Below are 14,179 nucleotides of genomic sequence, written 5' to 3' on the forward strand. Positions count from 1 at the left end.
ACCTGAGGGCTCAGGGATTGCAGGCAGGCTGGTCCTACCCGTCGGTCCACTGGGCTTCACTCTGCCCGGCTCGCTGACTAAGGGGTGGCCGTGAGGAGGAGCCAGGCTCCCAGAGCTGGGTGGGGAGGCCAGGGCTCTCGCGAGCCCTCCCTTTGCCTCCCACCCTTCCCCTCCTTCCTGCCTTCCCTTCCTCTCCTCTGCCGCTCCAGAACAGCCAGGCTCATGGTCGGCAGCCATGGACAGGTACAGCATGGAGGAGCTGATTCAGCTGGGCCAAGGTAGGGCAGGGCTGGGCTGGGGTCGGGCCAGGGTGCAGGCCTTCGGACGGGAGGGGTCCAGGCCTCCAGCTGGGGCTGGGCTCTCCCCACCAGCCCGTGGCCGGGGCCCTGTAGGGGCAGGACTGCGGATTCCGGATGAGCATGGCTCTGTCTCGGAGGTGCCGCCTGTGGTGTCTCAGGGCCCCAGGCCTTGCTCCAGGCTTTCATGCCTCCAGGAGGTGGTTCCCCCTGGTGTCAGAGCACGGAGTCTTCCCAGGAGGAGCCTAGCCCTGGCCTTCAGAGCTGGCCCCTGCAGGCCGGTTCCCTTCAGAATTGAGTTTCTGAAGCATGGGGTTGATGGGCAGGAGGCTTGGGTGGGCCTGGCCCTCCACCCCCTCCCCGTTGCCCCTGGCCTCCCCACGTGGGCTGGGGTACCCCTTCCCTGGCAGCCAGAGACCAAGTGTGGTTTGCTGTGCTCTGCTGCCGGCTGCCCACATGCTCCAGGCAGTCGACCAGGGCTGACGTCACGGCCTCTCGTGGCTGGGGTGAGTTCCTCGCCGGTTCTGTGCCTCAGTTTCCTCAACTGTGTGGTGCGGTGACGTGCGGGGCTTACTCCTTGGAGTTCTCAGAGGGTCAGACTAGAATGGTGCCTGCGGGCTTCCTCCAGGGAGTTCTCAGAGGGTCAGACTCGACCGGGAGGAGGGGGCAGGACCGCGACCCCCACCTGCTGTTTCCTGAGCGCACCTTGGCCCTGGGATGTCTGAGACCCCCGGCTGCCAGGGTCTGTGTGGGCCCAGGGCCGGCACCTGAGCGTCCTGGGTTGGGGGGGAGGCCTGGCCCGATTTGGCCTGAGACCTGACCTTGGGAGGCCGTCCTGCCCGTCCATCTGGGCCAGGTGTTGTTTGGTGACCTGGCGGGGGCAGGGTGGTGGTGCTTGCCAGGGTGGCCTTTCCAAGTGCTCCCCCACTGCTGTCCATGCCCCGCAGGGTGGGCAGGGCAGAAGCTGCACCCCATTCAACAGGGGTGGGAGCCCCCAGGCCCGAGGGCCACCCTGCTCCCAGGTGGACCCCGACACCCAAGGCTTCCCCTGTTGGACTCACCGTGGGAGCAGGCCTGGCGCCGGTGCCCTGGCTCCGCACGTCATGTTCTAAGTCGGGACAGATGACGGGCCTGGCCTGCCCTCCTGGGATATTTATATCCGCGGGCCCCCTGCCCACCCCCCTCCCCCACGGACACAGCTCTGCTGACAGCAGCAGTGCCCGTGCCCTCCTCCACGCACCGTCGCGCTCGCTGCCGCCTCCGAGGGGCCTGTGACCCTCCCTGCACCCACACCCACTCGCTGTCGGACCCGTGGGCCCCCGCCACTGTCCCCAATGAAGATTGTGCCGGGTAGGTGGGGCTGCCTCTGAGAGCCCAGCGGGCGGAGGGCGCGGGGCTCTGCTTCCAGGCGCTGCAGGGCCCACCCTCTCCCTGTCTGCCGTCCGTGGTGGGGCAGGGGGGCATTGGGTTGCCCTGTCTTTGACAGCGGTTGGGTCTGCTGCGAGCCTGAAGGCCAGCGAGGACCCGGGCGCTGGCAGCTGTCCCTAGGGGCACCCTTGGAGGCAGAATGGGGTGCGGGGCGCCACGGTCACCCCCTGTGGGGGCGGGGGAGGCCCGTGTGAGGCCGTGAGGGCCCGGGCTGGACTGGGGGTGGGGGCTGCGCTCAGCCAGGCGTCCCCGCAGGCCCCTCCTCCTGGCGGGTGTGGCCGCGGGTGAGCACGGGTTAAGCCTCCGCTAACCTTGAGCGTGTGAGCCGCGCAGGGCCCGCGGAGCGGCGCCGCCGTGGGAGGTGGGGCGGGTGGGGAGCGCGAGTGGCCGGAGCGGGAGGGAGGCGCGGGCGGGAGCGCAGTTGGTGCGGCCGACAGTGGTCGGGCGGTCCCGCAGGGGGCGGTCCCCGGTCCCGGGCGCCCCCAGCCGTCCTCCGCTTCCTCGGGGAAGGAAGGGGGCCTGACCGGCTTCGAGCAGCCCTTCCGAAGGGCGGCTCCGCCTGCCGAGCGCGCAGGCCAGCGCCTCCAGAGCCATGGAGCCCTCGGGCAGCCTGTTTCCTTCCCTCGTGGTCGTGGGCCACGCCGTCACCCTGGCCGCCGTGTGGCACTGGCGCAGGGGGCGCCCGCGGGTGCAGGATGAGCAAGGTAAGGCCGCTGGTGGCCATCCCCCCGGGTTGCTGTTTTTTGCCGCCACCCGGCCAGGGGGCTGAGGGCGGGGCGGGCGAGGGGCCGCCTCCCTCCCGCCCCTGAATTTCCCTATGCCCGCCCCTTCCTGTCTTGGAAGATCGATTGGGCCCGTGGCCAGACAAGGTGTGGACCCCCGGCCCACACCCTGCGCTGAAGATCCTTCCTGCTTGTCTGGGCAGGGCCGGGACTCTGCCTCCGTCAGCCTGGAGCCCGCTGCTGGGCAGGGTGTGAAGGGAGGGCTGGGGGAGGTCTGGGCAGCTGGGGAGGGGGCGGCAAGGGGCAGGGACCTTCCGTCCCGGAGGGAGGCCCTTCCCTAGCAGCCTGTCCGGGGCGAGCACAGGTTGACTGTCAACACGGAAACCGCAGCGGGCAGGTGCAGGTGTCCTGGGGACTGAGGAACGGCCGCCGCAGGAGGTGGGGCTGCGGGAGCTGGACAGGTGCCTGAGCGCCCTTAACCAGGGCCCAGTAACGCCTCGGGACCGGCGGCCGGGCTTACGCTGCCCTTCCCCCGGCTCCAGGTCACCCGCTAGAGGCTATAGCCCTCGGCAGTGGCGCCCGGCCCAGGACTGGGTGGGGCCTGCCTCCACTCCAGTGAATGAGCAGGGGACTGGGGTTCTGGCCAGAGGGACGGCCCCACTGGGGACCTGCAGGGCGGCCCGGCGATAGCCTGAGGCGGGGAGGCTTGCCCTCGGTGGGGGTGGCCAGGGCCGCCCCTGGTGGGCCTGCTCCACGGGAACCTGGCCGAGGTCTGAGTCCGGATGGGGCTCCTAGGCGTGGCTTTGGGGGCTGGGGAGCGGCTGGTGACTCAGCTGCGCGGACGTTCAACAAAACGGTTCAATAAAACGCTCAGGCCAGCGAGTCCCCCCTCGGTTTGGCCCTCCCACCCTCAGCTTTTGTCTCCTGTGCCCACGTGGGCACCGGGCTCCCCTTCGGCCGCTGGCCTGGCTGCTCCCTGGTCCTGTTGTCCTCGGCGCCCCTTTCCGGTGCTTCTGCTCAGTTCTCAGCCCCCTACTCCGCACACCCGGCCTTTCCCGCGAATCCCGCGGGAGCCGGAGGTCGTCCCGGGAACGCCAGGCTCCGGCAGTTCCCAGCCTCTGTCCTGGGGCAGCCTCCTCCCCTACTGCCCCCAGGCCCAGCCGGGTCCTCTCCCTCCAAGCGGGGGCGCGGCTTCCAGGTCCCCGTGGGGCGGGGCGCCCGCCGGGGGCAGGTTCTCAGCGTCCGGCCCGGCGACTGCGGCGGGGGAGGGTGTGGCGTGCTGAGCCGGCGGCCTCGCGCGTGGGCCAGGGAGCCGACGCACCGTCCTGTTTGCTGTCCGCAGGGCGCCCGGGCTCATGGCTGCGCCTGGCACACGGGGGGCGGGCGTCGCTTTCGCCACGCAGAAGGAGGTCGTGCTGGAACGGCCGTGCTGGCTGGATGGGGGCTGCGAGCAGGCGCGCAGGGGCTACCTCTACGGGCAGCTGTGCTGCGTAGGTGGGTGCGGCTGGAGGGGCGGTGGTGCCGGAGGGGGCACCCGACTCCGCGAGCGCCCGCGAGCGCCGGGGAAGGCCGCGGGGGCCGGGGGCGGTGCCCGGCCCAGGCGCAACCCCGCCCCCAGGCTCGGTGCGGAAACACCTGGGGAGGAAGGCGGGGTGGAGTCCCCTCTGCCCCCGTGTTCCCTCCGGAGAAGGGGGTGGGGAGCGGGGCGGGCCGGCCGGCCGGGGCCGCGGGTTCCGGGCACCGGGCTGTCGGCAGTCTGCCCGCGGGAGGTGTGGGGTGGGAGGGGACGGGGCGTGGTTTCAGTCTCCGCGCCGCCCTGCGCTCTCGGCGTCGGCTCCCTTCTCGTCTCCAGGCTTGCTATCCCGGGAGCGGCCCCACTAGCCGTAGATTCTTGCCTTAGTTTCCAAATCTGTGTAAGGGGGCAACGTTACTTTTCAGAGGGTCGCGGGCAGCTCTGGGGACACTGGCCTGGTGGACGGGGCAGGAGCAGCAGTGCTGGGGAGAGCCAGCCGAGACGTGCAGCAGCCTGGCCTATGGGGGCGGGCCGTGCGGGGCTGGGCCGGCCGGGGAGTGGTGGGTGGTCTCTTGACTTGAGGACCTGAATAGGATGGCCGGGGAAGGGTGGGTCCTGCAGCCAGGCATGAGGGACTGGCCGGCAGGGCTGCAGGGAGCGCCTTAGAGGACACTCTTTGAGATCCTGGGGGGGGAGTCTGGAGGCAGCAGGGCGTGCTCAGGGGAGGGATCCGGGCTTGGAAGGTGGAGGTGGAACCCTGTACTGGTCAGCAAGCCAGTATCCTTGGAGCGCCTGAGTGGCAGAGAGGACGCTGGAGAGGGGCTGGGGAGGGGGACTCCCCAGCTTGGACGCCTGGCCGGGGTGCCTGGCAGTGGGGTGAGCCATCCTTGGTGACCCTGAACTGGGGCGTTGGCCAGTGCGAGGTCTGATGTGGGATCCTGGAGTGCCTCGGGGGGGTGAAGGGCTCGTGTGTGGGGCCTCTCCCGGCCCTGCATAGAAGGGGGTTCTGTCCAGAGTTGGGGAGTGAGGTGACCTGTGGCAGGGCCCCTGGGGTAGGGGTGGGGGCAGTCAGCTCCACCTGGCTGGGGCCCCCTACTCCCTGGGGTGTGCCCCCCCCCCCACAGAAGGGCAGCGGCTGGGTGGGGTGAGCCTTTCCTGGAAACGAGGCCCGAGGCGCCATGGGGGTGGGGCAGCGGCTCCCAGCTGGATCACATCAAGCCAAGTCTCCGACTGGAAAATTCTGTGGTCAGGGTGGTGCATTCTTTCCTGCAGTGGCTGGGCAGCTGGGCAGTCCCTGCGTGGCCAGCACCACCGTGTGCGAGACGAGAGGGAGCTGGGTGGCACCCCTTTGCCCTTTGTCCTACCACTTTTACAACCTGAGTGGCTGATATCTGTGCGCCACGCCCGCCTGCAAACAGCCCCCCACCCAGGCTGCCCCCATCACCCCAGGTGTGGCTTCCTCGCCTGTGAGTCACCCTGCCTGGGCCCTCTCCCCTCCCCTGACTCACTGGCTGGGCCCCCTCAGGGTGCTCCCCTCTGACCTGGGCCCCCCCTCCCTGACGCAGGGCAGAGTTCCCCAGCTTAGGGCTGGTGAGTCAGCGCTCAGCTATTCGCCCCCTCCTGCCCCGCAGAGCACTCTGCCTTCGGATGGGGGCACTGCTCCAGGACGGGCCTGGTGGGCCGCCTGGGAGGAGCTCAGCCCTCACTGAAACCTGGTGGCTCTGGAGCCAGGGGTACAGGGGAGCCTAGCAGGGTGTAGGGTGTAGGTCTCTGAGGAGTGATTTAGGAGGGCTTCCAGGGAAGGCAGCCAGCCCCCCCAAGCCAGGTGTCACTCCCCTTGGGAGTCCCTCCTTAGAGCCCCTCTGCCTGGCAGTTTGGGCAGGCATGGGGCCGCCTTGGGTCAAGTCTGAGCTGGTGCCCCCCTCAAGACGCATGACCTTGGGCTCCCTGGCCCAGTGGCGCTCAGGCACCCCTCCCTGTGGGGCCCCTTTGGAGTGGCCCTGGGCACAGTGTGAGGCTCCCTGTGACCCAACACTTGTCTGTGGGCCGTGAGGTGCAGGTCCCCTGGCACCCGGGCTCCCTCAGGGGGTGCTGCAGGCAGGGTGGGTGAGGAAACCCCTGGGTTTCCTGTTTCTGCCTGGCTGTAGGTGTGGCCGTGGGGGAGGGGCCGCCTTCCTGCTTCCCGCCGGGACACTCCCTCTCTGGGGGTGTGCAGGCTGGGGTGGGGCTCCCGGGGCGGGGACAGCGGCTAGGGAGTTCTGCGGCCAGGGAGTGGCCCTCACTGGGCTCCAGCGGAGCTGAGTGAGCAGAGCCCACCGAGTGAGCGCGTGTGCCCGAGCTGAGCACCTCCGCCGTGGTGTGCCCCACAGCCGCGAGCGCAGCACCTGGGGGAGGGACGGAGCGCCGAAGGGGCAGGGCAGCACCATGTCTCAGCAGCGGCTGCGGGTGCCCGAGCCTGAGGGCCTGGGTCACAAGAGGACCAGCTCGGAGGACAACCTCTACCTGGCCGTGCTCAGGGCCTCAGAGGGCAAGAAAGGTAGCGGGACTCCACGCCGCTGGGCAAGCAGGCGTGGGACAGGAAGGGCCCAGTTCCTGCCGCAGTAAGCCTGGCATCGGGTGGGGTGGGGCCCAGACTGTGAGGCTCTGAATTTGGGGGACAGACAGACCAGCGTTGGCCCAGGTGCAGAGTTGCTGGGGGGCCAACTAACCATGCCCCACACAGAGAGGCTGGCGGGGGCTTCTGGGCCTTGGGCGGTTGGGGGCGGAGGGCTGTCCATGCCCTGCAGGGGGACAGAGCTTCCCCTCGCCTAGCCCTGCCCAGTCTGGGTCTGGGCCTGCTCAGGCCCCCTGAGGCAGCCTGTGTGGGGGCGGGGCAGGCCAGGACTTGTGTGCTGTGCCTCCAGCTGTGGCTGCCAGCTCCAGACCCTCCCATCTTGGGAGACCCAGCAGTGGGCACCTGGGGCCTGGCCCCCCCGGCTTCTATCCAGGACTACCTGGGGCCTTGTAGGGTGGAGGGCAGTGTGATTCTGAGTGGCACCAGCCACTGTGTCTGCATGGCGGTCACCTCCCGGGGGCTTGCGGGGCTTCTTCCAGGCCCAGGTAACCTGGCCTTGTCTCTCCCAGATGAACGGGACCGTGTGCAGAAGAAAACCTTCACCAAGTGGGTCAACAAGCACCTCATCAAGGTTGGTGGTGTGTGCGCACACGGTTGTGAGCGTCTGTGCAGGAGTGCCTGTGTGTGTGTGTGTGTGTGTACAGGGTTGCGGGGGTGGAGGAGGATGCCCTGGCCGCCCGGCCCAAACAAGGGCTGGAGCCCGCTCTGCATCCACGCGGTCGGGCCCGCTTTCTGCCCCGGGACCCACCACCCACCTCTGAACCTGTCCTTTCTGTCTGCTTCCTCCCCTGGCTCGCTCATCTCCTGTCTCTTTTCTCCTCCTCCTCGTCTCTCCTGGTCTCTGTAGCACTGGAGGGCAGAGGTAGGTGCCTCCTCGGGGGCGGGCGTCTTCTGTGGGCCCCCTGCCTCGAGCCTTCTGGGCCAGCCCCACACTCTGTGCCTGCAGGCTCAGAGGCACATCAGTGACCTGTATGAAGACCTCCGTGATGGCCACAACCTCATCTCCCTCTTGGAGGTGCTCTCCGGGGACAGCCTGGTACGTGTGTCTGCCCGCCCCTCGGCAACCCTGCCTGCCTTCCCTCCTGGGGTCTTACCCGTGACCGCCCCCTCAACTCTGTGTCAGGCCTGGCCTCAGCTCCCCTCCAACGCCTCCTGGTCAGTGTCCATCCTGGCCTGGGAGCCGCCCGACCCCTGCGCCTGGGCGCACGGCCCCGCCGCCCACCGTGCTCCAGCCTTGACACTGTAACCTCATGCTCTGCTCTGCTTTGGTTTCTCTGCTGCTTGGACTCTGAACTTTGACCTCTGCCCTTTACCCTTTGCCCTGCTCTGGCTGGGCAGCCAAGAGAGCGGGACGTAATCAGGAGCTCGCGCCTGGTGAGTGGATGTGCCCGCTGGCCACGGCGGCACGTGGGCTCCAGGAGCCCGGCTCACCCGGCCGATGGCGCTGGGGCGGGCAGATGGCCCTGCTTCGAGCTGCCCAGCAGCCCACCTGCCGCACTGCCCGGGGCCGGAGACCCACAGGGGCTGCCACCGCTGGCAGGAGGACCCCTCCCCCAAACCACTACCCTCCGCCCGCCCGTGGCTTCCTGGCTATTGTGTCCTCCCCGCCCCCTCCTTCCTTCCCGCAGCAGGCCTTGGACTTCCCAAACTGTTGCTGGGCCTGGCTCCTGAGCCAGCAGACCCCCTCCCCCAAGCTGGGGTGGGTGACCCGGGGTAAGGGTCATGCACGGGGGCTCAGGGGTGCCGACCAGCGTGTTCCCCCTCCCAGCTGGGGTGGGTGACCCGGGGTAAGGGTTGTGGATCCCAGGGGGGCTCAGGGTGCTGACCGGCATGCTCCCCTTGCAGCCGCGGGAGAAGGGGAGGATGCGCTTCCACAAGCTGCAAAACGTGCAGATCGCCCTGGACTACCTCCGTCACCGCCAGGTGAGGTGCCCAACTGGCCACAGGCCCCGGCCCCTTCTCTGGCTGACTCGTGGGTGTGACCGAGGCCCGCTTGCTTGCAGGTGAAGCTGGTGAACATCAGGAACGATGACATTGCCGACGGCAACCCGAAGCTGACCCTCGGCCTGATCTGGACCATCATCCTGCACTTCCAGGTAGTGCGGCTGCCCAATTGACCCTCTGCCACCTCCAGACTCTGCAGGGTGGGCCTGGCACCTGGTTGGGCATGCGGCCTGGCCCCTGGAGCCTTCCTGTCAGCCTGCGCTGCAGCCCTGTGCTAACTCCATGGCTTGAAGGCCTAGGCCTCTCCAAGGCCTGCCTATCCCATGCCTCTGGCCCTGGCTCTCCCTGCAGAGGCACGGGTTCTCTGCTCTGTGTGGCCTCCCGCCACAGGGAAGGTTCTGGAGAGGCACCCGCTGCTCGGGCTGACTCACCCACTGCCTGCCCAGCCACACAGGAAGCCGCAAATCTGAAAGCTGGGCAGGCAGAGCCTGGCTGGCACGGCAGCTGAGTCATACAGGCAGGCAGACCGACAGACAGATAACTGGGAACAGACAAGCTAGCAGACTTAGGCCCAAAGGATTGGACTGAGTACAGGGCCAGGCTCGGGCTGCAGCCACACGTGCCCAGTCCTAGGACCCAACCTTGGCCTGCAGCCAGAGAGGCCCTGACCATCCCCTACCGCCTGCACCTCATGACAGTCTTCTCTAGGCCTGGGGCTTCTGGGCGAGCCCCTTGCACATACCCTCCACCAACTCTGATCCTGCCTTGGGGGGTGCAAGGTGTAGCTGGGCTGAGGGAGCCCAGGGCACCCACATGTGGCAGCTGCTGCCTGGGGTGACCTGGGCTCTTGACGCTGAGGGGTGGTGGGTCCCAGCGGCTCCTTGATGTGGGCAGGACCTGCTTGGCCTCTGCTGGCCGGTGGCTCGTCTGCCGAGGGGCCTGTGCCTGAGCCCTGCCTCCTGCCCACTGTGCGGGCAGATCTCAGACATCCAGGTGAGCGGGCAGTCAGAGGACATGACGGCCAAGGAGAAGCTGCTGCTGTGGTCCCAGCGCATGGTGGAGGGCTACCAGGGCCTACGCTGTGACAACTTCACCTCCAGCTGGCGCGACGGCCGCCTCTTCAATGCTATCATCCACCGGCACAAGTAGGCCGCCGGGCGGGGCGGGGCCATGCGTGTGGTGGGCGGGGGCGCCCGAGTCCCTCGGCCGGGCGACTGCAGACATGCTGGGGCAAAGGGGACGGCGAGAAGGCGTGTGCTGCGCACGGGGAGCTGCTTCCCCAGGAGATGGGCTCTGCTGCCAGCTGCCTCCCCGGGAGGCCCAACCTGGCCCACACCCTTCCCGCCGCCTCCTGGCCCTTCCTGGTTTCGTTGAGGCCAGAGGACCTCGGGGCTGCTGGTTTTCACAGCCACGAGCACTGGTCCCACACTGATGCCCCAGAAGAGGCCTGAGTGGGGTCAGTCCTTGGGGGAACCTCAGCCCCCACCCAGGACCCAGGGCCTGGTGGACAGGGTAGCTGCAGGGAGCCCAGACAAGCACCCCACCCTGGGCCCCTGTGCCCCGCAGGTCCCAGGAGCTCCTGGGGGCGGGCCCTGCACGTGGGGGCGGGGCCTGCACATGGGTGCCATGTGGGGGGTTGCTTCTCAGGGTGACCGTGGGCTGGGGGCTCTGTGTCCCGGGGATCTGCAAAGGGTCTCTCTGTGTGCTGACCTTCCCAGGGGGCCTTGCTGCTCCCGTGTCCCTGCCTGCCTGCCCCACCTGCTCCTTTGCCCCCAGGCCCATGCTCATCGACATGAACAAGGTGTATCGTCAGACCAACCTGGAGAACCTGGACCAGGCTTTCTCTGTAGCAGAGCGGGACCTGGGGGTTACACGTCTCCTGGACCCTGAGGGTATGTGCCACTGCCCCCTCCTCCCTCCCTGCTCCCCCTGCCAGCGCCCCTCTGACACCCCTCCCTTGCAGACGTGGACGTCCCTCAGCCCGACGAGAAGTCCATCATCACCTATGTCTCGTCCCTGTACGACGCCATGCCCCGTGTGCCAGACGTGCAGGACGGGGTGAAGGCTAATGTGAGTTCCAGCCGGCAGGGCGGGGTGGGCAGGGGGCAAGTGGGCCCCGGCGGCCCCTCATGCCTGTTCCCCTCCCCCCGCCCAGGAGCTGCAGCTGCGCTGGCAGGAGTACCGGGAGCTGGTGCTGCTGCTGCTGCAGTGGATCCGGGCACACACAGCTGCCTTCGAGGAACGCCGCTTCCCCTCCAGCTTCGAGGAGATCGAGGTGGGTTTCCCTGCTCTGCGGAGTCCTGTGTCCACTGTGGGCGCCCAGGTTTCACTACTGACACCTCCCTGTCCCCAGATCCTGTGGTGCCAGTTCTTGAAGTTTAAGGAGACAGAGCTTCCAGCCAAGGAGGCAGACAAGAACCGGTCCAAGGGCATCTACCAGTCCTTGGAGGTGAGGGGGACCTGGAGTTGAGGGAAGCCGCCCAAGAGCCTGGGGCCCAGGGGCCCATCCAGCAGGCTTGGCCTGCCTCCTCACTAAGCTGGGGCCAGGGCTGTTTCAGGGCAGGTGGGCCCGGGGCCTGGGTGCCTGCTGGCCTCAGCCTGAGCTTGGCCCTGCCCACAGGGAGCGGTTCAAGCAGGCCAGCTCAAGGTGCCCCCTGGCTACCACCCGCTGGACGTGGAGAAGGAGTGGGGCAAGCTGCACGTGGCCATCCTGGAGCGGGAGAAGCAGCTCCGCAGCGAGTTTGAGAGGTGGGCGGGCAGGCAGGCGGGAGGGCGGGTGGGGCCCTGCAAGGAAGCCACCCGAGGGTGAGTCACTGCCTGGGGAGGAAACCCCCACCGCCGGGCTGGGAAGCCCACACTGGGGCCAGCTCAGCTGTGGGCCGCAGCCCGGCAGGGAGGCCCGGAGCAGGAGGGAGCTGTGCTCTGAGGCGGGAAGCCTGGCGGGCCGTCGCCACTCATGAGGGGGGGCCGTGCTTGCTCTCGACCGCAGACTGGAGCGTCTTCAGCGCATTGTGAGCAAGCTGCAGATGGAGGCCGGGCTGTGCGAGGAGCAGCTGAACCAGGCCGACGCCCTGCTGCAGTCGGTGAGGGCTGGTCCTGGGCAGGGAGGCTGCACAGAGGGAGGAGCCCCAAGCCTGCCACGCCCTGCAGCCACTGCTCCTGCCTCCTGGCGTGGGGCCATCTCTGACCGCTAGATTGAGCAGAGCCAGCTCCTGGGCACCAGGCCTGCCCTGAGCCGCCTGCTGGCTGGATGTGGCAGAAGGGGACCCAGACCGCGGGGCCTGGGCTGGGGCTCTCTCAGGGAGGACTTTGCTGGGGTGGGTGATGGGCGACAAGGCTGAGAAGCACTTGGCTTTGGGACCCAGTGGAGGCCTTTGCACTTGACCCTGGTCCCCACAGAGAACTGGGCCTGGGGGGTTGATCAGAAGCCTTAGAGACACGTAAGGTGCTGGCTAGGGAGGAAAGGGAAAGGACGGGCTGGGCCCAGAGGCGGGGGCACAGGGTGGCCAGGCTCTGAGTGAGGGTGATTGCCTTGCAGGACGTCCGGCTGCTGGCCGCAGGCAAGGCACCGCAGCGGGCGGGCGAGGTGGAACGAGACCTGGACAAGGCTGACGGCATGATCCGGCTGCTGTTCAACGATGTGCAGGCTCTCAAGGATGGGCGGCATCCGCAGGGCGAGCAGATGTACCGCAGGTGGGACACGCCCCTCCAGTGCCTGCGGCAGGCAGCCCTGTTCCACGACCCCCCTGACCCCTGCCCTGCCCACAGGGTGTACCGCCTGCACGAGCGTCTGGTGGCCATCCGCACCGAGTACAACCTGCGTCTGCGGGGCACACCACGGCACCCCGAGCTCGAGGACTCAACCTTGCGCTACCTGCAGGATCTGCTGGCCTGGGTGGAGGAGAACCAGCGCCGGGTGGATGGTGCTGAGTGGGGCGTGGACCTGCCCAGCGTGGAGGCACAGCTGGGCAGCCACCGCGGCCTGCACCAGTCCGTTGAGGAGTTCCGGGCCAAGATCGAGCGGGCCCGCACCGACGAGGTGAGCGGGCAGCAGGTGTGAGGGTGGTGGACGGCGGGGGTGGGCAGGTCCTGGCCGCCGCAGGCCTCACCCTGCTGGTCTCCCTCAGGGCCAGCTGTCCCCCGCCACCCGAGGTGCCTACCGGGACTGCCTGGGTCGGCTGGACCTGCAGTACGCCAAGCTGCTGGTGAGTGGGGGCCAGGCGGGAAGTGGGTGCGGGGAGGGGTCCCAGGAGGAGGCAGCAGCTGACACAGCCCCCGCCTGCCTGCCTGCCCGCAGAACTCCTCCAAGGCCCGCCTCCGGTCCCTGGAGAGCTTGCATGGCTTCGTGGCGGCCGCCACCAAGGAGCTCATGTGGCTGAGCGAGAAGGAGGAGGAGGAGGTGGGCTTCGACTGGAGTGAGCGCAACAGCAACATGGCCGCCAAGAAGGAGGCCTACTCGGTGAGGCGGGGCCCCTCGGTGGGTGGCCGGGCCCCACGGTGGGGCGGGGCCCCTCGGTGGGTGGTGGGAGTCCTCGGTGAGGCGGGGCCCCTCAGTGGGTGGTGGGTGGCTGGGCCCCTCAGTGAGGCGGAGCCCCTTGGTGGGTGGTGGGGGTCCTCAGTGGGTGGCCGGGCCCCTCGGTGGGTGGCCGGGCCAGCCCAGGCCCAGGGGCACTTGGTGGGAGCCGGGGTCCCTAGTGCTGCCTTGGCACTGCCCCTGAGGCCTCTGCCCTTGTCAGGCCCTGATGCGTGAGCTGGAGCTGAAAGAAAAGAAAATCAAAGAGATCCAGAGCACTGGGGACCGCCTGCTCCGGGAAGACCACCCTGCCCGGCCCACAGTGGAGGTGAGAGGGGCCTGCAGGGACCTCCTGCAGGCGCCACTGGGGGGAGGGGCAGGGCTGGGGACCCACCTGGTCTCCCCTGGTGGGGGCGGGGCTGGAGGGCCCCTGGTTGGGGCGGGGGCTGGGGCACCCCGGGCCACGAGGCGGGCAGGGCCTGACGGGCCGCGTGCTGTGTGGCAGTCCTTCCAGGCAGCCCTGCAGACCCAGTGGAGCTGGATGCTGCAGCTGTGCTGTTGCATCGAGGCGCACCTGAAGGAGAACACCGCCTATTTCCAGGTGAGGCCTGGGCTCCCCCCATGCCCAGCCCACTGCAGTGGCCTCGAGGTGTCCCTTTGCTGGGCTGCAGGTGTGCACTGGGTCCGTACACTGTCTGTCTCACTGACCTCAGTCAGCACTGTTCCCAGGCATTGGCCTGGTCCCTCGCCCTACACTGGGGCAGCCGGGGCCGGGGACTCTGACCCTTTGCTGCCGCCCCAGTTCTTCTCAGATGTGCGGGAGGCCGAGGAGCAGCTGCGGAAGCTGCAGGAGACGCTGAACAGGAAGTACACCTGTGACCGCTCCATCACCGTCACGCGGCTGGAGGACCTGCTGCAGGACGCCCAGGTGAGCCGCTCGGCCGGCCCAGGGCTGTGCAGCGGGTGAGGGGCAGCCGCGGCTGCCCGGTGGCGCAGCCGGTGGGGCTGGAGGGCAGCTACAGCCGTGGGTGGTCCAGGGCTGGGGATGGCACGGGGGGAGGCAGGCCTGCTGTCCAGGCTGATGTCCGGGGAAGGTCCCTCTGGAGGCAGAGGGTGGCGACTGGAGGGACCAGCAGGGGTCGGAAGAGG

The 14,179-nt window shown here is 68.7% G+C and overlaps 1 protein-coding gene across 20 annotated transcripts in view; it reads left to right on the forward strand.

Moving 5' to 3' along the window:
- LOC122679199 (plectin) overlaps positions 1 to 14,179 on the forward strand; it is a 54,466-nt gene that overhangs the window by 24,542 nt on the left and 15,745 nt on the right. For 4 of the 20 annotated variants that reach the window (XM_043879535.1, XM_043879543.1, XM_043879545.1 and 1 more), the window contains 19 exons: positions 7,083 to 7,144; positions 7,421 to 7,435; positions 7,520 to 7,609; positions 8,419 to 8,496; positions 8,577 to 8,669; positions 9,496 to 9,662; positions 10,294 to 10,409; positions 10,481 to 10,587; positions 10,673 to 10,792; positions 10,871 to 10,966; positions 11,138 to 11,265; positions 11,507 to 11,600; positions 12,056 to 12,210; positions 12,286 to 12,556; positions 12,645 to 12,722; positions 12,815 to 12,976; positions 13,254 to 13,358; positions 13,536 to 13,631; positions 13,833 to 13,958. In XM_043879535.1, coding sequence (XP_043735470.1) covers positions 7,083 to 7,144; positions 7,421 to 7,435; positions 7,520 to 7,609; positions 8,419 to 8,496; positions 8,577 to 8,669; positions 9,496 to 9,662; positions 10,294 to 10,409; positions 10,481 to 10,587; positions 10,673 to 10,792; positions 10,871 to 10,966; positions 11,138 to 11,265; positions 11,507 to 11,600; positions 12,056 to 12,210; positions 12,286 to 12,556; positions 12,645 to 12,722; positions 12,815 to 12,976; positions 13,254 to 13,358; positions 13,536 to 13,631; positions 13,833 to 13,958 — 2,159 coding nt within the window. Of the gene's footprint in view, positions 1 to 209; positions 279 to 1,488; positions 1,647 to 2,125; positions 2,429 to 3,723; positions 3,941 to 4,464; positions 4,520 to 6,239; positions 6,496 to 7,082; positions 7,145 to 7,420; positions 7,436 to 7,519; positions 7,610 to 8,418; positions 8,497 to 8,576; positions 8,670 to 9,495; positions 9,663 to 10,293; positions 10,410 to 10,480; positions 10,588 to 10,672; positions 10,793 to 10,870; positions 10,967 to 11,137; positions 11,266 to 11,506; positions 11,601 to 12,055; positions 12,211 to 12,285; positions 12,557 to 12,644; positions 12,723 to 12,814; positions 12,977 to 13,253; positions 13,359 to 13,535; positions 13,632 to 13,832; positions 13,959 to 14,179 lie in introns of those variants that run through there. The other 16 variants (XM_043879534.1, XM_043879544.1, XM_043879547.1 and 13 more) reach the window with 13 other exon arrangements.

This window comes from Cervus elaphus, chromosome 21 (genome assembly GCF_910594005.1).
Source record: "Cervus elaphus chromosome 21, mCerEla1.1, whole genome shotgun sequence".
Taxonomy (NCBI): domain Eukaryota; kingdom Metazoa; phylum Chordata; class Mammalia; order Artiodactyla; family Cervidae; genus Cervus; species Cervus elaphus.